Raw genomic sequence first — 24210 nt, forward strand, 5'->3', positions numbered from 1 at the left:
AATTCAGATTATTAGAAAAAAATTCCGCTCCCGACATCATACCATCGCTTAAAAGATGTGTGCATGTCAAAATAGTTATCGGTCCTTTATAACAGCTTAATTTTCGGCGTTTTTCATTTTTCCAAAACTTGGAAATCCAAAAATATGAGCAGTTCATCTTTTCCTTCGTCTCAGCACTTTACAGAAAAGGCCCATATAAATAAAGGATAAAAGGATAGAGTTCTGTCGTTAATTAGTCCGCCTGGGATGCGCCCCCACGTTCACTTCAATTCAGAATCGTTTGAGGTTTACCTATCAAAACCTATTAGAACGAAAGCACATCTGAACAAATATTTGGATAAAGGACAAAGAATAAGGTGTCTGGCGTTAATCAATCCGCTTGGGATGCGCTACCGCCTTCCCTTCACTTCAATTCAGAATCGTTTGAGGTTCAGGAACGTAACTGGCCTATACAATGACTTGTGGAGCTAGCCGATGTGTCAATTTTATCCTCCCAGACAGGTCTGGTACCAATTTATGGACCCAAGAGGGATGAAAGGGTTGGTGAGCACTAGGGCGGATTCGAACCTCCGATCGATCGCGCAGGAAGCGGAACCTCTAACCGCTACAATACATCCCAGATAAACAGCAATCTACAAACAACACGTAAAGGCAGGCGCTTGTCCTAATTGGCTTAATTTGATATTAGTGCAGAACTCGGCTATCGCATTGGTCAACCTCAACGGTTTTCGTAGCCTCAGGTCCGTCTTCTAGGTCATTGTCAAACCCCCTCAAGTCTTGGTATTGTTATAGAAACTCTGAGAAATATTTCGTAAACAAACGATACGTCAAGGATCAAACGTCGATACTGTAGAGAAGATAGTTGCAATGCTTAATATTCTCTATACAGGCAAAAGTGAACATTTTGAATTTTCTCAGCAGCTTTCCTGCATTGAGCTCACTAGGAAAAAGCCGACAGAACGCTTGTCGCGTACCGAGACATGGAAAACTAAGAGGTTCCGAAACCCCACAGCAGAAACATCAACTTCCATGATTTTTCTGCTGTGGGGTTTTCCATGATTTTCTGCAGATTTCTTCCTTTCAAAAATGTTAGACAACATCTACAGAGCTTCTGCAGAGGTTACATAGATCGCCAAAAAAAACAGAATACAGCTTGAAGTACGGATCACCACGTCATAATTTCAACGGACACGTTACTGATGACTATGCTGACTGTGTAGAATCAAAAGCAAAACCTGACTGTGTAGAATCAGGAGTGTTCTACAACGTGTTGGTTAACTTGGAAATGATCATGAATGTAACTTTGGTGACAAAAGCAATTCACAAACCGTTAATCACTTTCCGTAGAGGAGAAATCAGTCTGGATTGTTTCTTCGGAGTTTGAATAATAAAATAACAGTAGCAAAATAACATGATTTCTCTACAGAGCAGAGTCATCCAAATAATGCATCATCAACATCAAATTCTCGCTCCAAACCTTTAGGGCAGAGGCTTTTGTAAGCAAAACAAATATTTTAAGTCAATTTCAAATATACTGAACATGAACTAGAATACCATGGATAACATGGACTTGGATAAGAACTAACGAGGATTAGATTCAAATTAAATCCTGCTAAAAATAAAGGCAAATAGAAGTAGAAATTGAAGACAGTCATTATTTAATTGAGAGCAAAATTTCCAGGTGCACTACTCAAATGCGACCTTGTTAACCACCTTGTTTGTTGTTTCGGTCGCTCGTTTAAACAACAGTGACCCAAATATGTAACAGATGGATATGATGTTTGTCAGTCTCTGTTCCTTATAGCCATTTTACCTTAAAGGCATCATCCCACGAATCTGAGGTGGTACGGATTTCAGGTGGAGCATTCGTATACGGGAGAGTAGATTATGGAGAGGGGGGTGATTCCGTCCATTTCATCCTAATTGCCGTAAAAAACGGCCCGGAAGATGCTGCGCCGCACAAGGCTGGCGCGCTCCAGTCGAACTCCTTGTAGAAAATAGTGCGCCAGAACGCCGTATTTTCTGGGCCGTTTTTTACGGCAATTAGGAAGAAATGGGCGGAATCACCCCTCTCTCCATAATCTACGGTCGCGTATACGAATACTCCACCTGAAATCCGTACCACCTCAGATTCATGGGGTAATGCCTTTAAGGTATAACTAAGAGAGACGCGATGGTAAGACCGATGCAATGATCAGCAAGACTAAAATATAATAATAATAAAAATAACTAAAATATAATAATAATAATAAAATAAAATAAAATGTGAAGAAGGATGTTTGAATTTCATCACAGAAAAATGAATTATCCAGTAGATTATAAGCTACAGGTCCTGAACGGATGTTTAGTTTATAAAAAAATATGAGCACACCTGGAGAAAGTTATGACAGGGTGGTAAAAAATCGCGACCAGGGTTCGATCTAGGTCCCACAATGACTAAACTACCGATCGATGGTTCGAAACCGCCCTCGTGCCAACCAAACATTCCATCCCTCTGGGATCGTCAAATTGGTGCCGAATTAGGTTAAAGAAATGGACTTAATTGACACATCTGCTCGCCCCAAGTCATTGTCAGGCTGCACGCGTGTTCATAGAATCAAAATCAACAATTCCGAATTAAAATCGAACAATAGGCGCATCCCCACAGGGATTGATCAAGGCACTTTTTCCTTTTTGATGTATTTTGTTGCAGCTCGCATAGCCTCACACTTTCCATTCATTTGCGTTTAATTTGATAGATGCTCGTTCGGTCCGCACTGGTACGTCGAAGAAGGTGGAGCTGGTTGGTTTTGCTGGCGATCCTTGTCAGCACAGCATTTATCTTCTACACCATTGATATGCAGGTTATTCAAGCAATAGAAAGTTTGAGAGCACACGCTTGCCTTCTTCTAAATTAAATTGTATTCCAGAGCAGAACTGCGGTTCAAAGAAGCAAGAGAGTTCCATTAACTGAATTCGAATATTCGGAGGACGTGAGGGGAGAAATGGACCTCTCATCAGATTTGTCCTATGGAGTATGCAGTTCTAGTCCACAGAATAACATGACATCTGAAATTGACGTCAGTGTTTGATGTTTCACACATTACTACTCTATTACGGGTGGTGAGGGAAGTCAGTCTTTTCCAGACATTCGAGGTGTATCGGGACCACATTGCGCACGGCGTATCGCCACCGGATTCAGAAATACAACGACTTCCCAGCCGTGACAAACTAAAAGTGTTCGTGCTGCCGTTTACGCATGTGGATCCAGGTATGATCTCCGAGAAACCAAAGAAGTCGTTCCCAGATGTGTTTTTCGACAGGTTGGCTGCAGACATTCGAATCATATTCTAAGGATACAGATTCCATATTGAGTAATATGCATCGCTTCATGACCTCAAACAGAAATATGACTTTTATGTGGGCAGAGTTAATATTTTTCGAAAAATGGTGGTCCAAACAGAACATCTCCGTCAAGGATGATGTACGCGGGTGAGATCTTAATATTGTACGATGTGAGCTACCGGAACTCTTGGGTACACAGATTAGTGAAGTCTGGTCGATTGGAACTGGCGTCTGGATCGTGGGTGATGACCGACGAAGCCAATGTGTATTATCCCGTTACTGTCGACAACATCGTGGAGGGCCACCAATTTTTGTATGAGGAATTTGGTAAGCTACCAATTATTAGGAAACGATAGAAATATAGTAAAAACGGTTGAATTGCTCAAATATGGGACCAATTTAAGGTTGATAGCCAATTTTTTTGTTAGCGTATATAGGCCATGAAAAATCATTTCATAGGTGGTGGTGCATATTTCAAGCGCCAAATACAAGACCGGAATGCTGTAGAATATTTCCTTTGTTGTATAAAAAAAATGTCAAAAATCAAAGAAACCCTATGTTACACCGAGTACGTTCCAGAAGTAATGAGATTGCAGTCCGATTTTCTGTAGTCGCTCAAACGCACCTATGCGCGCGCTGATCGGCAGGATGTGGTGGTGGGAAGTTTTATGAATAAAATGGGCATCTTGATAGACGCTTTCGAGATGATACTCTGTCCGTGCTCAAGTTTTAGGTGGCACAAAGTATTCCAAGAAGAACAGCTTAAAATTCAAAACTGTGCTCGTCCTTTTTTCCTCCTCGTAGGGGAACGTTCACAAGAAGACTGTGCCGTGGTCTATAGCTGCCGCAAGGGCTATTTTTCACAAAGCAGTGCGGCCGAGCGGTTCGTGAAAAGAGTGGCGCGAGTCCGTCCAGATATTGTCACTCGCTGCGGCTTCGTCACTCCAATGCTCCCATCAAAACGGTCAGGGAGCCGAAGGAAAATGTGGCAAAGCTGCCGCAGCCTTCGTATAGCTCTGATTTGCCACAACCGGACTTCTTTATGTGTCCAAAGATTAAGCAGGCTCCGAAAGATCAATGTTTTGAGTCCAGTTCTGAAATTCAAGCGACAGTGACACGAGTCTTAAAGGTATCTTGGAGGTACATAACGAATCAGACGGCCAAGGACCGTACGGGGGCGTAGATTGAGAAAACGCGTGAGATCTCGCTCATCTATCTCTGCATCACTGTAAATAGACGGCTTCGGAATGCAGTTCCTTACGACGTCCTCAATTGAAGTGTCGTGAAATGGAATGAGTTGCCTATCGGGACGTCCGAATGGGTTTTCGACGGGTCGCAGGCGGGGGCGGGGCACAAGGGTGGACTAGAGGACATCGTAAGGAGCGGCATTCAGAAGCCGTCTGTTTACAGTGATGCAAGTCTACAGTTTACAGTTTTCTTAGTTTTTTTGTTTACGGTGGGGTGAGCGAGATCGCACTGTTTCTGCACCCCCGTATAGCCTTTGGCGGTCAGAAATCCGCACCACGTCAGATTCGAGGAGCGATGTGGATTAAACCAGGACTTCAAAAAATCCTTCAAACAGTGGCAAAACTGCTGCGAGTGCTCTGCCGATTCCCGAGAGGCCTATTTTGAAGAATGTTAAATTTGCAAACACATTTGCACGTTTACAAAAAACGTCCAATGAATAGATTTTTATTGAAAAGTCACTTCATTTTTCAATAGCAATCTCTTTTGAGGGAAACTCCTTTGTGTTTATTGTCTATGTACATTTATGCATGTGTGTGGAAGTCAAAGCGTTTTTATGTAAACGCTATAAACGCTTGACTTCTATCATCTTTTGCACATCTTCTTTCGTTCTCTTCTCCCGTTTTCTCTACTGCTAAATTTCCTTGGTTCAATTCGTCTCATCCATCAGGAACTCTTCAATCGGAATAAGTAAACAAAATCTTTGCAGTGTCCATCATTTAGAGGCGCGTCACAATCTATTTCGAATATTATGACATACCGCGTGAATATCACTCTCCGTCAACCGTTTTTGAAGGGAAAGAAAACGAATTCAGAAAAAAAAGAATAATATTGTGTTTGATTAACGGTGCGGTGCCTTATTAGATCATACAAAATACACTTAACTACACCCTCTGGAACTGAATATTGGCAGCACTGCTTAATTGTGGGAGGTCTTAGCGAAATTTCATAGTCAAGCACGACATTTGTCAGTCGTGGTGTGAGAAATGGTATATCCAAGTCACTTCTGTCTTTTTTACTGCAGGGTGAGAAACCTACGTACTTGATAAAAAGATGTAAACTCTCACTCATTCTCATGTTCGGCTGTCGTTGAACCTTAGCATGCCATTTTCTGAGCTTTGATTAGGTTGCTTGGGCTGTACGCCAGAGTTGTTATCAATCCTTATTTACAGCTCCTCTGATGAATGCGATAACACCATGGGTTTCATAAAGCAAACACATTCCTTCCATTCTTTGATCACGTTAACCGTTTGAACGTCCGCAGAATGATGAGCCACTTGAGAGGATTAATTACTTACGGCTTTGGTTTTGCATGCTCCGTCTAAAGGACCAATGAAGGATCAATGACAATCTTGGCCTACAGCTCAGAATCAAGCATGAATATTCATTTAACGAGTCACTACAACCAGTTGACGCATCCTCACAAGAAGGGTTCTGGTGCTAACATGGAACCATAACATAAGTGAACGCAAAACGACGCATAGTTTGCGCAGGGACGGTCACAAGATCAATAAGTTCTATGCAGCACCCGTTAACGACCGAGATCTTGTTTACGCTGTCTTTATCATTCTCACGCTATTCGTTAGTGCTTCGGCAAACCTCATCTGGGGAAAAACTGGGACGTGAACGTGCATTCAAGCTATTCAATACATGCTAATTTTTGAACCTGGGTAAATAATGGAGTTGAAGAGCTTCCTGTTCGAATAAGTTGACCGAGAGATTCATCAACTAAAGAGCACGAAGTTGTTAAATAAATTTATTGGCTAACGTTTCGGCAATATCACCTTCTTCAAAGCCTGAAATGGGCGATTCTATCTACAATTTAAAGGCATCATCCCACGAATCTGAGGTGGTACGGATTTCAGGTGGAGTATTCGTATACGGGATGGGAGACTATGGAGAGGAGGGGTGATCCCGTTCATTTCTGCTTAATTGCCGTAAAAAACGGCCCGGAACATACGGCTTCGGGCGTTCCGGCGCGCTATTTTCTACAAGAAGTTCGATTGGAGCGCGCATGCCTTGTGCACGCGCTGCATCTTCCGGGCTGTTTTTTTTATGGCAATTAGAAAGAAATGAACGGAATCACCCCCGCTCCATAATTTACTATTCCGTATAAAAATATCCCACCTGAAATCCTGAAGAAGGCGATATTGCCGAAACGTTAGCCAATAAATTTATTTAACAACCTCGTGAAAAAAGTCGAACTTTTCAACTAAGGAGCAATCATGGTGTTTCTCTCTTAGTGATTCAAGGTTTCTTTACAAACAAAAGTCGGTGATCCATAGTTTCAGTAGAAACAACAGAAAATAAGATTGCTTTCAGATGATGTCAAACACACAGTAGTATGGTCAAATGATCCGTTCGGATACAGCAATTCAGTTCCATACATATTCACTCAAGCAGGTCCTTTACTTTTTCCACCTTTTGTTTTTTCCATTTTTCCACTACATTTTTGTTCAATAATATCTTCGAAAAAATATCTTCAATAATTTTGGAAAAAAAATCGTGTTGTCGCATAAAATATTGTGTGGTTAGCGTCGAGTTTGCTGTCGGCGCGAAGCGTTACGGCCTTCGTGGAGGCGTGCACTGTCAAAGCCCCGCCGATGGGACAATCATTCGTTCCACACTGATAATCTGACTTGGCACGTTACCATGGCACGTTCAACGACGACGACTGTACGTGTGAAAACGTATGTGATGAGTAGAAGACAAAAGATAGACGGAGAGAAAGGGAGAGGGAGGGTGAGGGAGCAGGAGAGAACAAAAACACTTTCTTCCCGCCTGAAAGGATAAGGAAGCAGATTGTAAGTTAGGTGAGGTGATCAAACTTCTTATACTCGCCGAACATGGTTAGTATTAGCATTACCTCATGCCTAGCCTCACGAGGAGAAAAAAAAAACTTATTTTATAGAGAGTCCTTTTTCAAATCGATACCTAGATACTTTTCGTTTTCGCAACTAATAAACCGTCTCACTAAATGTATTTATGCTGCCTGCAATGGCTTTATATCAATATGTTCGCAGATTTCTTCCTAACACTGTGAGTGGCGGTGATTTAGGAATCAAACGCGCTGTCATTAACCGAGTCCACCATGACGTAAAGCGATATCTACAGAAGAGGAAAGCAATACCGTTCGAATGGCGACAGTACTTTGGTGAAACACTTTCCTTATTTTTCCGAGGATTGCGTTTCGGAAAGGTCTTTACGGAGAGCATTAGCAGTAGAACCCGTCACTCTGTTAAAATAGAAAAAGAGAAACAAAGCTCTTCAAATTCTCCTCTAGCAATACTCAGCACAAACTTATCTGATTTCAGATCATCGTTAAAGGCATCACTCCACGAATCTGAGGTGGTACGGATTTCAGGTGGAGTATTCTTAAAAGGGATAGTAGATTATGGAAAGGAGGGTGATTTCGTCCATCTCTTCCTAATTGTCGTAAAAAACGGCCCGGAAGATACGGCTTCAGGCGTTCTGGCGCACTATTTTCTACAGGGAGGTCGTCTGGGGCCTTGTGCGGCCCTGCATCTTCCGGATTCGTGGGGTGATGAATTTAAATAATATATAAGGTCCTTGAGCTAACATAAGATTCTTCTTCCCCATCAGTTATGTTGCTTTCAATATGCTGTACGTACAAGTAGTCGAACATTTCCCGAACCTAGTTTATCTAACAGAGAGTAGAGATCCCTAAAAATAGTAGATTGATGCTAGAAAGTTCTGAGGTTCTAACTAATATTGGCAAAAATGATTTTTTTACAGATCCCAATGGGAGTTCGGGCATGCTCACGCATGTTCTACCGTATACACATTACGATATATTGAACTCATGCGGACCAAATCCTGGTATATGTTGCGAATTCGATTTTAAAAGAATCACTCACTTTAGTTGTCCCGGCACGAAACCTGTTCCAATCACTTCGGCAAATGTTGCAACCAAGTGAGGAATTTATTGACATACTACGCAACAACTTAGATCACTTTCTCAAGATTCTTCTAACTAAGCCTACGTGGCGTTCTTTCGCTCAGCTTAGGTTCTAGAGCTAGGGATTAGCTAGCTGATCCATGTGTCATATATGTAGCCGGTGCTGAACGCATATTCGGGCAAAACAAAATGAAGTACGGTGCAATTGCGTAAGCGGCTCTGCTCGAAGCGGCGCGGTAGTGCGCAATTATTAGGATCGCGCTGGCCAACCGCACCGGGCTTCATTTCGTTTTGACCCTACTATAGTACGTCAGCCTGACACGACTGCTACGTTCTCGCGGAGATGTACCCTCGGACACTCGAGCATATTAGATGGTATACAAAGCTTGTTTCTGGTAAATTAACTGCTACGCTACTGCTAGCACACGTAATACGTAGTTTTAGTTAGATTTTTTGAGCTGCAGACCAAGGTTATTGTCGACTACTACTAACAGCGATTGTAAAATTGGAACCGAGATGGGACCGTCGCAAACTGCAGCGGTAGATGGTGACAGCAAGGGTTTCGCCACGCTCCCTGCTGCTACACTCCACCAGAGCGGCTCGAGAGAAGCCACGTACGCAACTGCGTACGTGCTTCATGTCGTTTTGATCCTACTATATAGTAGCGCCAAAACGACGTGAAGCACGGTGCAGTTGCGTAAGCGGGTGCGCTCGAAGCATCGCGGTGGAGCGTAGCGGTTAGGATCCAGGCGGGACCTTTGCTAGCACCATCAACCGCTGCAGTTTGCGATATTCGATGTTCGCGACTATAGAATCTATCTTCTATGATGCCTCATTACCTACAAAAAGCATTTGTACGATTAGCATTCACAAAGAAGAACACATCAGTCAAAAGTCATTCTCATTATTCGACCTCCACGTTACACACTCCATTCAGTACCATCCTCGAGGTTTGTTGGCACGGAAACATTATTAGAAAAAAAGATCGGTGACGATCTCTTTCATAAGAAGATAGTAATTGGCGGAACAAGACTCCTCCTGTATTGCAAATTACAACAGTCAATTATTCCTACTTTGTAAGTGGGAACACAAAGGGCAGAACTTCACATAGTAGTTCGAATGTTCTTTTGTCTTGAAACCTCAGCATATTCTGTCAGGCAAATGAAGGTTCCATCTAAAAACCTCGCAGGCACACTATAACAAAACACAAAGGGCAGAGTTGGTGGTCGGTTGGCATGAGATGCTAGCGATAGATGCAACCGCTTTGCGTGAGAAAATATTTCTCGTTCAACAGAGTAGTTGTGAAGTTTAGCCCTTTTTTCTCCAATCACATCGGAAGATCATTTCATCAATCATATCGGAAGATTAAAATCCGCGTATCAGAAAATTGATTAGGTTGGGGTATGATTCATGTTGGACAAACTTAGAGTTCGTTGCGTAAATTGCGAGTATGAGCGTGGCCCCGCTCAATTCCTAATAGCCGTCTTGAAAAACGGTGTGAGAAACTGGGTGTCCCTTCAAGGTACGTTAAAACGCACGCGAAAATCAGTGAGGTCTCCACAGCGGCCTATTCAAATAAAACCAATTAATAGGCAGCAGTGCTAACGGGAGTGTGTCCAGGGACGGTATGTTCCAACGTATCTCGCAGGAACTAACGCCGTTCCTCAGGACGGGCATGGGAACTGAGCGGGACCATCCTCATAGTCATAATCTACAACCCGAACTCTATGCTTGCCCACGCACACCCCAGTATCGTCAGTTTCGTGATACCCTGACTTATTTCCGCCGGAAAGGTTGCAGTCGAACGTTCCGAAAGTTGGGAACTTGGACTTTACTGTTTCCAAAATGGAAAGCTCTTGCACCGAAGAACGAAGTTCATCTCCCATCGCCCAACTCATGGATCCTTCTCAATATTAGACTACAACTATTTCTGAGGGGCGCGTATAGTGCAGCGGTTAGAGGTTCAGCTGCCCGCACGATCGATCGGAGGTTGGAATCCGCTCTAGAGCTCATCAAATCCTTCATACCTCCGGGGTCGATGAATTGGTACCAGACTTGTCTGCGAGGATGAAAACCTAAGCTTGCAAGTCATTGCATAGGCCATTTACACGTTCGCAACCTCAAACGATTCTGAGTTGAGTAAGTTCCAAGTTCGACCTTCTTTGAATCTTGGCATCGTAGAGTTTGATTGTGTACTACTTTCTTAAGCTGAACCAAGACTGTTATTGATCTTTATTCTGGCTAACGTTTCGGCGTCGTCGCCTTCTTCAGAGCCTGGAAAAATCAAAGATACGTGTAATCTACTCTCTCAAACGCCTCGTCATCCCACAAGATATGATTTAGCAAACAGATTATTTAAACGCAACGTCAGAAAAGCAGACCAGCGCTCACCTTGATAGCCACGAAATCGTGATGTTAGCGGACCACCAGTTGTGAGAGCTGCGCCGCTAGTATTAACTAGTAACGATGCCCCCGCCTCTGACCCCGTAGGTCAAAACCCGCAAAGGTCCTGATATGGCGCCAGCTCGTTGGTCACAGCGATGCATTCTTCTTTACGATTCATGATAGGACTTTTGGCCGTGATATAAAACGCTTCCAATGTTTTTCGCGCTAGAACTTCTGATTCGCGTGCCAAGACAGTGACAGCTATCTTGAAAGGGGTGTTGTCATGACATTGTCTGCGATGAGCACCTAAAGGGGATGATGTTTTTGATTTTGCGAGCCCGTCTAGGTGCTCCTTGACGCGGATACATAGTGATCTTCCTGTTTCGCCAATGTACTCAGCCCCACATAACTGACAGGTGATTAGATAGATAACCCCCGATACCATGCAATCACTCTGCCTCCCGTTTGGACAAACGATGCAATTCGGTGTCTCACAAAGTCTGTCATATGCGCTATTGCGGACTAGCTGCTGCTTCAGGTTTACAGGTGGTATGTCCACTACTCTGACGGAGTCTTGCAGACCTGCCTTTCGTAAGCTTGCTCGCACTGCATTGCTCATGTCATCCGAAATAAAAGGAAGGCAGAAAGGAATCTTTGCTGCTTGTTCTACCCTGTGGCACCGCCGCTCACTTGCATGGCTCCGATTTGAATGAGAGACCTTTGCTGGGTACCCACTGGACTGAGCAATGCGGTTAGCCATGTTTCTGGAGGCAATGCGCCCTTCAACTCAATGATTCTGAGTTGAAGTGGACGTGGGGGAGCGAGGGGCATCCCAAGCGGTTTGATTAACGCCGGACACTTTATCTTTTATCCTTTAACTACTTCTGCTGTATAGTCGATGAACGAGTCCGTCCCGGTAAAATGACTTGCTCTAGAGCTCTAGAGTTTCACGAAGCCTGTAATTCCACAACTACTGTCTTCACAAAGGACAAACCCTTCTCAAGGTGAAAGGCGAACCGAAATCGGAGCAGGTGGTCTACCTGAAGAAAATATCTTCACCTTTTGAATGCATCAGGTTCACCGCCTGTTGCTGTTTCCGAGCAGTAAATCATCAAGGAAACGTTGCGTTCACAAGATCACTATCTCTCTAAAGTATGGGCTAGTGAGACTCCCAAAGGAAAGACGGTCTGGTGTTAGACGAAAAGAATGCGAAGATCAACTTATAGGTCCTGCCGGTTCTCCTAAGTTCGTCCCACTAACAGATAATGGGCCTTGTAAGGCTCGTAACCACTCTGGAGGATGAAATTTCGTGCTACAGATTGAGCTCTTGTTCAGGGTTTGTGTAGACGATCTGCGAGACTTATTCTGTCTGGAGTGGTCTGCATGAATGAGTTTCTTCCTCGCCTCACCGAAGTTTAGAGCTGATTAGGAAGTTCTTCCAGTGGAAAAAAAAGTGACTGAAATGAAAGTGTCATTCTGGTGCGAAGTATGTTCATATTTGTAGCAGAGGAAATTCTTGAGCTTCCTTTACTAGCAACAACATTCCAAAACAAGGGTTTTCCCTTGATTAAGGAAAAAAAAAGAAATAGAAGAGAAAGAAATATTATAAGCATAGAACGTCCAACTAATATAATATAATATAAAGGATAAAGGATAAAGTGTCTGGCGTTAATCAATCCGCTTGGGATCCGCCCCCACGTTCACTTCAATTCGGAGTCGTTTGAGGTTTACACACGTGTAACTGGCCTATACAATGACTTGCGGTGGCTTGCCGATGTGTCAAGTCAGTGTTTTTAACCTCGCAGACAGGTTTGGTAAGAATTTATCGACCCCGGAGGGATAAAGGGATTGGTGAGCACTAGGGTGGATTCGAACCTCCGATCGATCGTGTAGACAGGGGAACCTCTAACCGACTGCGCTACAACCGCCGTACAACTGCTATACTCTATTGCTTTGCCAGAATTGAATTTTGCAATCTAACTTCAGAAGAAAAACTAGCTCCAAACCCTTTCATAGTTTTCGTATTTTAGAGCCCGTGCTCTAGTTTCGCAACTACATGAAATGGCTCAAATGTACGAATCCAATGTGCTGCTAATGGTGCATGGCGATGATTTCCGTTACAACATGATTGAGGAATGGCATCAACAACACGACAACTTCCTGCCACTGTTCGAGGAAATTAACAGGAACGAACTTGCCGAAATCAGGTACACGATTACGGCACAAGGGCACAAAGGTTTCCAGTTGTACCTATGCGACCTTTTTTTAGATTTGGTACATTCTCGGATTACTTTGATGCGTTAGAGAAATGGTATGCTGACAATGGGAAGAAGCCTGTCACTCTATCGGGCGACTTTTTTCCTTACAAGTGAGTCTCTAGAAGTGTGGATATGCAATAAATGGAGGAAGCAGGAAGAAAGCACTTTGCAAATAATTGATGGAAAATTCAGCTTCAACGCTCTCATGCTCGTAGATCGTAGGTTCACGACACCTTCGAGTTTAATTCAGGATCGTTCGAAGTTTATGCCATACTCGACTTGTAAGGCCCAGGTCATGCAAAAAATCTCGTTTACATAAAGGGAATGAAGGACTCTCTTGACATGGGAAGGTTTCAAACCATCAGCTGTTTGGTCGCACCGGCGCCATTTGCTCTCGTGCTACATTCGCCCCATTAATTCCAATCTGATTCTGGTGCACCATTTTACGCACATGCTGCCTTTAGATTATCTTGTAATTTAACGGAGTACGGCTCATGGTTACGGTGGAGGGGACTTTGGTAGCTTTGTCACTGCATTAATTCCCTACCATTTAGCCTTTGATATGCCGCAAATTTCAGATGTGCGATGGGCGACATCTGGACCGGATACTTTAGTACGAGACCTTTCATAAAGAAAAGAGAAAGATCTGTGCACGTAAGTGAGCGGGAACGTCCATGTAGCTACAAATAACAAGACTGCGGGATTCCTCAGAACATTATCCGTGCTGCCGATATAATTGCTGCTCAAGCAGAAAGCAAAATGAATGTCAGTTTGCGGAAAGAAGTGAAAAACAAGTTGCGAAGTGCCCGTCGAATCCTGAACCTTATCCAACATCACGATGCCATAACAGGTGCCGCAAAGTTTTTTTCTTTTCTTTTTTCTCTTTGAAAGGCAAGTTCACTTCAATCTTGACTATCTTAGAATTGATATTATCAATCTTAAAAAACAGATTTCATTATTAGCAGCCCCGTTTGTGTTTGGTTAATTTCTGGTTGATTTTCCTCTATAGATTAATGATTTTTGGAAAGAAATCTAGAATGTGTTTAAAGCGAATTATTTAAAACATTTGAGTTTCGCTCATCTTCAGCTGATGTAATTTCAGGAAGATGTACAGTGTATACCAGGTTGATGTACAGCGTATACCAGACTAAGTGCGGACTTTTGGGCGCAAGAGAATTTTGTTGCTTTCGGTTTGTCACTTAAGGAAGTTGTTACGCAATTAGGCGCTGTACTAAAACTGTGAATACTCTTAAGCACTGTATCAAAATTTAAGAATGATGCTACCTTCGCGCAAACTCGTTACTTGTAGAAAGTCCACCAATCAATGAGTAGGATTAATGAAGGGATCGGTAGAACTGATAGGAGTTTTAGAACAGTGGGCAACACTTCGTTTCCGGTAGAATCAGAGTAACTAGAAGCGTTTCTTTGTTGATTGCGTAGATCTCAGTTGTGTGCGAATTCCAGGCACAAGCAGAAAACATGTGATGGCGGACTATTCGGCACTGCTTCACAACGCCAGCAATTTCGCCCGGGCTGCTTTTGAAGCAGCAGCCGGATTTCTTGCAGGAAGTAAAGTTTACACGGTATGCCTCACTTTTATACATCAAACATGGTTAGTAGGGTTACCGAGTGTTCTTAATTCCTTGATAAAACATGAGAGTTTGTGGACTATGGAGTTAACTATGAAGCGGACTTTTTCGTGAAAGTATCGTCGGCTGCTGCAATTACTCGGAACAAATGAGACTTCTCAACATCCCAACAGCGGCATGGTGAGCAGCTAAGGACAGGAGATTAAGACATCCTTAGGCGCTTCTTCATAGGTTATATTTGAAGGCAGCGTGTCGAATTGACGGTAGAGTCCTTGTTATAGATTACGGAAACGAGTGTGTTCCGCTTATCCTCCCATAATCGTCGTAAAAAGCGGCGTCGACACCACCATTGCTAGTTACTACGAGGAAAGTCAGAACGCTACCACTTGTACACGCTCCGGTCACCTCAGCAGCCTTTTCTTTCACTTGATTAGGCTGGTAAGGAGACCTCATTGGTTTCTCGCGCGTGCACAAGTATGGCGCGTTGCAACTGGTTTTACAGAACCGTACTGCGTCAGTTTCGTGGTTTACTTTCTTTAGAGCAAGTTCCTAGTTGCCTATCTAAATGAACTGGTAAATTCCCTTACTAGTAAGGACATAACTAAAATGAAAGCGTGGGGTCATTTTACCACGAGATTGGCTCATTTGAAATCTTTATTTGTTGCTGTCTACTGTTTGATTGTGTTTAGTTCTGTGGGTTTTTTTAGTTGGAATATTCCGGAAACCACACAGAAACGGAGACAATAGCACTCATAAAAACCAGTGAAGTTGGCACAGTGTTAGTTTTTAAGAGGCTGTGGAAACCAAACAGTCTTTGTCACTGATGAATATTCAGAACAATCAACGTCTTCAATTCGCTTCCCTACAACGTGGAAGATGTGGTAACGCTCCGAGTCGACTCAGTGCATGTCGCTCTCAAGAACGATGAGGGCGATGTGGCAGCACAAATTGAACCGTTTATTCATCATGGTGAAATTTCCAAGGATGAGTTCCTCGTGAGTTCTCGCCTTTAAACGAACACCATGTGCTGTTCGATTACCTCTTTAAGCTTTGCTTTCGATGCCACCTGAGGGCACTTTCAACGTCGTCGTTCACCCTCAGGACTAACGTTGAGCACAAGTCTACAAGTGTTGTTAATGTCTTCACGCACAAGGATTTCTATGAACACTTCACCAAAGTTTTGCCCAAGTGCGTGTCGTATTCTTGGATTTTGTTCAGCACCAGAATAGGCCCAGGATCAAATTGTTGCTATTTTCCCCTTCACTGCTGTAAAATTTATTTTATCTTCGGTTGAAGTCAATAGAAACAACAGTTTAACAAAAAAACAGCAAAAGCGGTTTTAATTCCAGCGCACAATAGGTAGGCTGATATTGACAAAATAAGGGGGAAATAAGCTGTTCGTAGGTTTCAAAGCCCGAAAGTACGACTCCTGACCATCTCGACCGAAGAAGTAGCTTTGATTCTTCAGTCCGAAATACAGATCCCAATTAGAATCATGAAAATTTGGGTTAGCTCCCTGGTCCTGATTTATATCGGCTGTCTTTTTAAGCGGTTAAGCGATCACTTTCCACATGTTATTCTATCACTGCAGGTGACATACCATTTTCAAAAGAAGAAGACTCGAAACCATTGGAATTCCTCATGCATCTTTCTTATTCTTTTTTCTTTGTTCTTAACTATTAAAAAAACTGAGAGAACCTTTCAAAATACTGCTCGGTATGTTCGTTGAGCACTTTGTACAAACCGCTCTAACGCAAATATTAAGAACACTGGAAGAAGTGCAACCTTAAGAATTATCTGTAATCCATCAGAATAAAATAACATGGGTAGAGTAGTCGCTTGAGCCAGCAAAAAGTCTACATTTGTCTAGAGGATACACCGGATTTTATGCTAACGATATAAGAAAGGTTTCGGTTGCATGGACCACATCTAAACCGTGGGGAGATTCATGGGGGTTCGGCGCTAAAACTTCCTGCACTTCGCCCTAACTATCGTCGACTGTGAGAAAACACTAGATAGAGAAGAAGAGAATGCAAAAATGTTAGCTCTAGTCTCTCTAATTGTTAGTCGGTCAGAAGATGCACGCGTCGAATGTAGAGAAGTTACCCAGTTCTTACCATCGATACACCGTACGACCCTTTCAGCGCGTCCTTACCGTTCAAATTGGAAAGGAGATAGTGCAAGTTGACGATAGACTAACTGTTAGATCACAGCCTTTGTCCTCATCTGTCGGACACAACAATTCTTCTGAGACTCACGTATGCAACGGAGGCTGCAAGCTCAGCAGCACTTCTGCGAATTTACTCAACACGCACAAAAACACTTGAAAGTGTCTTCAAGCTTTAATCGAAGAAACAGATCGCTTTAGCTGTAGCTGTAGCCCTGCATCAGTGTTCCGACTTGAAGGCACTAAATCATGAAATTGATGAGGATGACGCTTTCCACAACGAGGTCTCTACCTCCAGCGCTATCTCGTTGTGGAAAGCGTTGAACGTTGAGCTTAGGACCATGATTAACCCATTGACGGCCGCGGAGGGCCACGCTTTTTGAGCCGCGTGGGACGTGTTTTAAAATTGTCAAAGTTTTAAAGAATTTGTCAGATATTTTGTATTCTAACAAAACTGCATGCATAATGGTCCGGGAATTATTTATTTCTAACGGTAACGTGAGTAAAAACAAAAATCACAAAAAACAAAATTGTCACAGAAATGCAGAGAACGTAGCAGTTGCTCAAAACGGCTTCTGGACATTATCCTCCCAGTGATTGAATGGCCTCCTATACCAGGACGCATACTCCAGTAATCGCGTAGGTTAGGCATTTTCACAAGTCCCATGCGGAGCGGTATGAACTTTTTCAATTCTTTCTTATTACTTTCTATGAATTTGGGATCTCTAGCTTTTCTGCATCGATTTGTTCCTGTCTCTATTAGATTCATGAGAGCATTTAGAAAGAAATTGTCATTTAGAAACAATTCAAAGAAGTAAACTGGTGCGGAGCACATCAATACTGTATTATCTTACCCGCGGTGATCCAAAAAGTTTCATCTGTTGTCAGCTTCAGCATCGCTTGTCCATCCCTGCTTATCATTATCACTGCTAATTGTACTTATTGAACTAGAATCGGAGTCAGAATCATTTTTTGGACAAAGAATTAGAGCGTCTGCCTGTCTATCTCGCCATCACTATCTTCAGCATCAGAGTCTAACAACAATTCCGAAACTCTCATCCAGATCAGAATTATTGGAAAAACTCGAATCCATTATTATCTACAAAAAATTCAAAATTAGAGAATCAATCCAAAGTGGGTCTCGTGGGACCGCGTGACCCGCCGGTGGGGCATGCCCGGGGCATATTGGAAAAGTTGCCAGACGCGCAAAGAGCGCACGGTCGTCAATGGGTTAAACATGATCGCACCAGAGTTCTCACCAGAGTTGAAGGGACGCGGATAGTTCGTAAGGGTCTGCGATTGTGAATTCAAAGCGGATAAATTGACTTCCGAGAACAATTCCTTCCTAGGGTCTTCCAACTGAAAGTGATAACATCCAAAGACTTCATGCTGAAGAATAAGCAATTAAAAACATCGCATGATGAAAGAACTGGATTGTTGACCGTGAGTATACATTTGTTTGTATTTCTTCGGACATAAGTGTTGCTATCAGTTCGGCAGCTCTTAGCTCGTTCATCTAGCACGTCAGTACGACAGCTACAGGGAGAACCCAGGTCAGGACAGAGTTCCACAAATATGAGTCAGCGTTTGGTGGAGCATATCTGATGAGGGTGCAACAACCTTCAAAGGTAATAATGCGTTTCAAACAATACACATTTTGAGCAACAAAAAGAATTTCTATTCACTTGCAGCCTCATGCTACTGGCAATACGCCGCGCTTCATTACGAAAGGACTTATTCAACAAAATGCACACTTATTCCTTCAAAATATCTACGAAAAAATAACAATAAAAAATGTCGAAGGTAAGAAGAAAGATTTCCTTTAATAACTTTAATTGCACATACTTTACCTTACAGGTTCTTTTGGACAGCAGGTGCATTTATTTCTAAGAGTGGATATTAGGGGAACTACGAATACTGAGATGCTGATAAGATTCGTCACGGACCTGCAGAACCCAATGTTCTACGCAGACAGCGCAGGAATGCAGGTGGAGCAATCATTTTAAAAAAAATTTTCGAGTGTCCTTTCCATTAGACGCACTGTGCAGTCGCAGATGAACGTACTATGTAGGCCTGGCCCACAATGGCCGCAGCGGAGGCGACCACCAGTAATGAAGGCGCGGGTGAAAGCCAGAAACAATTTTGCTACGAATCCGACTACAAAATAGTAATCGCACAATTACACAATAAACTTGGTTCTTTCTTACATTTCATTGATATCACCGTAATTTGATACCATTCAGTATATAGGAATCTTCGTTTTTTCCTCAAACCGTGCCACAGAACACCACGAGAAACGTCTATTTTGGCATTTCCCGCTTGAAAATATGGATGATAAACTGATCATGGAGTAATTGCAACTTCATGACTGTTTTTAAATTGTCTCCAAGATAGTTATTTTGGCTCCCTAATAGTTCACTCGGATGCATGCGTTCCGGCTGGATAGCATAAACCGAATATTTCTTTACTTCTGTACCTTTACGAACCCATGGAATTCTAACCACAGGCAGTGCTCCATTGGTGTCTGTGAAGGCTTGTGATGGAACGCGCACACTGGAGTTTCACTGCTTTGTTTACATGCTCCGTTCATCAGATTTTGCCGTTGACTCCTTATTTCGGCAAGCTCCATTGCAATCACAGCCCCGTCCAACTTTGTAGTCGATTAGACCCTCTGACCAACCTACTCCTGACAGTTTTGCACGATGGTTGCCATTGTACATACAAATAAAAGATTTTTTTGAGCCAATTTCCAAAATAAAAGATGAAAAGAGATTTCAGAGAGGGAAGAATATTTCCTGGAGTAGACAGTTTGCTTTGCAAACCTGTTGACTAACTGTATATGTATTTAATATGTTATCATTCCATCATTTAAAGTTCAATTAATTTTTTCATCAATCTTTTATTTTAATTCTTCAATTTTAATTTTTTCATCAATCATAAAGTACTTCTGCGAAGGATACAGCAATCGTTTGCTTGGAGAAGGGTAATACTTCACGTGGAGAGCTCTTCACAAAAAACCATGCCTTGAAGAGAACTGACCTCTTCTGTGTGTAGTCCATGTAACAACGCATGACACTGCTACTGCGAACGGAGAAGGTACTATTTTTCAACCTGTCCTGCATTTATGTAGTACCTATTATCCATACTACCCCTTTCACTGTCAACCTTAGCAACAACTTTTGACGTTCTCTCCAGTGCCAGATAGCACCACAGTTCACTAAACTAGACTAAGCAGCAGCTGTCGGTCTCATACAGCTGGACCAGGGTATAACTGCAAAAAGAGGCGACTTCTATTGGGTAGTCACCTTTTGTCTTCCACGCCGCAATAAGGGACTGACGGCAAAAGCTGGGGCACGGAGCAAGGAAGCGCGGCAGTGATAAGGACACACCCTGCTTTCTCTGTCTAGAGATTGCAGAGCAATCCCCGTGTCTAGAGAAGTGACTGCATCTTGGGAAACCTGGCGCTTGTTCAACATGTCACAATCGTCATCCACGTACAACACAATAACGAATAGCATTCTATGCAAGGGAGCATTAGCGTACACGTGATGAGGCAAGGGTACAGCATTCACGTAATCACACTGTGATAGTCACCCTTAACATTGAGATCATTATATTGATGTTTATGCACCCTCCTTTCAGGCTCCGTTCAAGCAAGGGTTTTCATACTACGATTACGACTGCAATTTAGATCAGAAACATGACAATTATTTCAGAAAAATGTCTAGCCTATGCTGAGCATTTCTGCATCCGACAGTGATCTTTGTCAACCCCTTGCTCTTACACAAAACATGTAGTAGATCGGAAAGTTATTTCTGAGAGATTGTCTCGATAGAAGCCGAGAATACCGGCTAGTATTCGCAATCGGTATATTTTAGAACCGCAGTTGGAAAGGCTCACGCTGAAAAAAAAACGTAAAAATCAATAGATGGGTTGGATTGGATGTTTTCTCCTGAAGTGGGTGACCATGTTCGTAATCACCTGAGTTAGAACCCAAACAGAAAGGTTTCATTAAGTGTGGAAGAGAACAGCATAAAAACAGCAGGTCTATAAATTTCAGAGTTTCTGTTAACATGACTCCTATGTTCGTACCTAATATGTGCTAAAGCACTAGTCAGCAAGCTTCTAGTGCGTCTAAATCGAAAGTGAGCGGAAACAAATTAGATCGACAAGATCCATTAGTGGACAAGTACTCGCAACCAGCTGGCATCCTACGGTCTGTGCTCTGCCCCAAAGTGTCTGTATGCAACGCGTGGCAAAATCGGTCTATTGGAAAGAGAGTTAAGGAATGCATACGCACATAGAACATCATGCTAGGTGAAGTAAAAAGTCCCAAGAGTATCCGCTAGATGTCTTTAGTGAGCTGTACCCGACGATGTAAACATAAGGAATCGGGTCATACTTTACGGCGATTTCAAGACGACATTACGAGCACGAATACCGAAGAAGATCGTGGTCCAATTGCGGTGTACCGACCTAAAAGATCGCAAAGCCCAGATTAACGATCAAAAAGGTTTTCCTGTGTGTTTGGTAGGATTAAAACGGAATCATCCACTATGAGCTTCTCCCATCGGTCCAAACACTCAATTCAGACCTCTACCGACAGCAGCCGACCAGAATGAAGCAGACCATCCACAAGAACTGACCAGAATCAGCCATTAGGAAAGGTGTTCTGTTCAATCAAGATAAGCTGAGGCCGCACGGATCTTTAACGACGCGTCAGAAACTCTAAGCGCTTGAATGCTTCTACCGCACTCGCCGTGTACTCCACACCTGGCACCACACCTTTTCAAGCATTTGCAAAATTTTCTTGATGCTACAAAACTGGCCGCAAAAGAGGGTTGTGAAAATGAGGTGGTCCAGCTTCTTTTCACTAAGGACGAGGACTTCTTCAGGTCCTGAATTATGAAATTGCCATCAAAACGGGCAGAAGATTTCGAACAAAACGGCGCATATTTGGTCTAAATCGGTTAGTCCTAACTATGTCAACTTCATCCTCGAAATAAAGCGAAGAAACTCAGAACTTTCAAGTTCACCTATTACATCATATTTTCAGTCGTTGTAGGGTTACCGCAAAAGCGCATCTTTCGCGGAAGACTGATATGGACTGTCGCGGATAGTCTTCAAATAGCGAATGTCACTATGATATATTTGAGTCAAATAGTCCTTGTGTCTGGAGCGATTGCATAAGCGCCTGCGCTCAAAGTGGCACGGTCCAGAACACCAACTACATAATTTTTATTTTTTAAGATCCCAACATCGTCAATTTCGTGGTATGGTGAACTAAAACAGTCTTCCCTTCATCTTCAAATGCGGCAAGGAAAGAGAATTTGCTGGCAATTATTGAACTTGACGGGCATTGCGCAAAGTGGAGTTTGCAAAATCACACGGAGAACATTCACTTCCCACTCCTCACTGCCGTTTTCGTATCCTCGATTAAAGGCATCACCCCACGAATCTGAGATGGTACGGATGTATAGTGTGTATCTTCCGGGTTGCTTTTTACGGCAATTAGGAAGAAATGGACAGGATCACCGTCCTCTCCATAATCTACTATCCCGTATACAAATACTCCACCTGAAATCCGTACCACCTCAGATTCGTGAGGTGATGCCTTTAAATGTCGACGCGACATGGCAAACCCATAAAAACTACTTCTGGTGCGCGTACGAAGTGCGAGCGAATTTGGAAGAAATTTCCAAAGTTATCATTCAAAACATTTCTTTCTAATCCTCACCTTTCACCCGCTACGAAACGTCACTTCAAGCTTTTCGTCATAGAAAATCTAAAAATCCATGACATATACCGTATAGTTAAGCGTACTAAATAGTACTCGGACATCTGGATTGATTTCTTCAGTCGGACGGTGTAATTGTTCCACTCCAACAGAGCAGAAATTAGCAATCGATGATCAGTGAGGCTGTAAATGGTGTAATTTTGACCGCACTGTCTGTTTAGCTCATGCGTCGACAACGCTACGATAAACTCAGCGCTCCTGCAAACTTCTATCCCATGCCTAGTGCAGCAGTTCTCGATGATCAGTCCAAAAGAATCACGATTGCTAGCAATTTGGCACACGGGGTTTCACCAAACACTCAACAAGGAGCAGACGTTATTCTAGGTAATGTTCACGTTCTAAAGCAAGAACCTACTCTCTAAGACTCCTATTTTAGATCGCATGCTGAATCAGGACGATGGAAAAGGACTGGGAACGGGCCCTGATTCGCTACCTACCGATATTTTACCCGTTGAAATGCGATTTTCTCTTCTTATTGAAAAAGTAAAGACACCTGAGGTCTGTGTACACACGTATATGCATCAGAAGTGAGAACCTCCTTGCGTTTTTTCCAGAGGGATGAGTACTCCACCTATCATACTCTTGATGGACACCTCGCCGTGCAGGGTATACTATATCCTCCTGTCGTGACTATGAGTTCAAGTTTGTCTGTGGTGTAGAATCTCTCATTTGCTTCCCAAGGCCCGAATAAACACTGTGCTCATAGGCCGAATACCGTCACTTCGACTGCGGAGCGCTCTTCCGTGCAATCTACATCTGCTTACAATTCGCGCTGTTGGAAATGGAAAACAACTTCTCAGCATCTACAACAGTGGTGTTGTTTGTCGCACAGACTCTGCTGCTTTTTGCTCAGGTGATTTACAGGTGAGCACTTTGTTCTTCTCAGCAGCTCGCGAATACTCAAAGTTTTGTGGTACTCTCCCATTTCAGAAATGGCTCGTCTCCTATTTACGCGCCTTGAATGTTGCGAAAGTTCAGGAGACAAATCTTGCGGGTGTCACTCCTCTATCGAAAGAGATTTCTGTTAATGATTATATTCCTACTGTAGAGCCGTACAAGTTTCTTTCATTATTGTTGAGTTTTTCCCACTAATACTTTGTATTATTGTGGGAGAAGATTGCCTTTTTCACTCGCTAGGCATAATTGTCAGGATTTTCTAGAACAGGTAAATAGTGGGAGAGTATTGAAAATTGCGGTTGAATTCAAAAGCTTATGTATCTGCCTCTACATTCATTCTCATTGAAAATCTTCATAAAAAATAAAGAATAAATTAGTGCACGTTTATTTTGTTCTACTAAATAAAAGTAAAAAATGGTCCAAATAAACGGAGTTGTCCCACTTTTTATAATAATGGCCGGTCACACGGGCTCTTCCCAGCTATAAACACTCTAAGTGAACACAGTAGCAATCACGAATGATATATTGAGCAAAAATCTCTTTTACTCCCACTCTTTTAAATTGTGTTAATAAAGAACGAAATTACCATAGCTACTACAGTAAAAACAAAGGCCAAACGTCGATTATAT

General features: G+C 42.7%; 1 protein-coding gene across 2 annotated transcripts; it reads left to right on the forward strand.

The window, feature by feature from the left end:
* Positions 1-2738: 2738 nt before the first annotated feature.
* RB195_019250 (uncharacterized protein) lies at positions 2739-23776 on the forward strand (the record flags this gene model as incomplete). 2 transcript variants are annotated; one of them, XM_064187017.1, is made up of 26 exons in its annotated part: positions 2739-2843; positions 2910-3059; positions 3127-3250; positions 3303-3471; positions 3524-3651; positions 6892-6972; positions 7628-7723; positions 8326-8503; positions 8953-9114; positions 12904-13080; positions 13143-13241; positions 13710-13785; positions 13843-13981; positions 14596-14714; positions 15428-15498; positions 15556-15715; positions 15769-15908; positions 18237-18330; positions 18408-18515; positions 18579-18690; positions 18745-18875; positions 22846-23008; positions 23061-23182; positions 23239-23326; positions 23391-23548; positions 23615-23776. In XM_064187017.1, 26 exons carry the CDS (start codon positions 2739-2741, stop codon positions 23774-23776), a joined length of 3312 nt encoding a protein of 1103 aa, XP_064042897.1. The 2 variants fall into 2 exon arrangements, with proteins under 2 accessions (XP_064042897.1, XP_064042898.1); XM_064187016.1 differs by lacking the exon at positions 8953-9114.
* Positions 23777-24210: the final 434 nt, after the last annotated feature.

The sequence above is a fragment of the Necator americanus genome, chromosome II (assembly GCF_031761385.1).
Source record: "Necator americanus strain Aroian chromosome II, whole genome shotgun sequence".
NCBI lineage: Eukaryota > Metazoa > Nematoda > Chromadorea > Rhabditida > Ancylostomatidae > Necator > Necator americanus.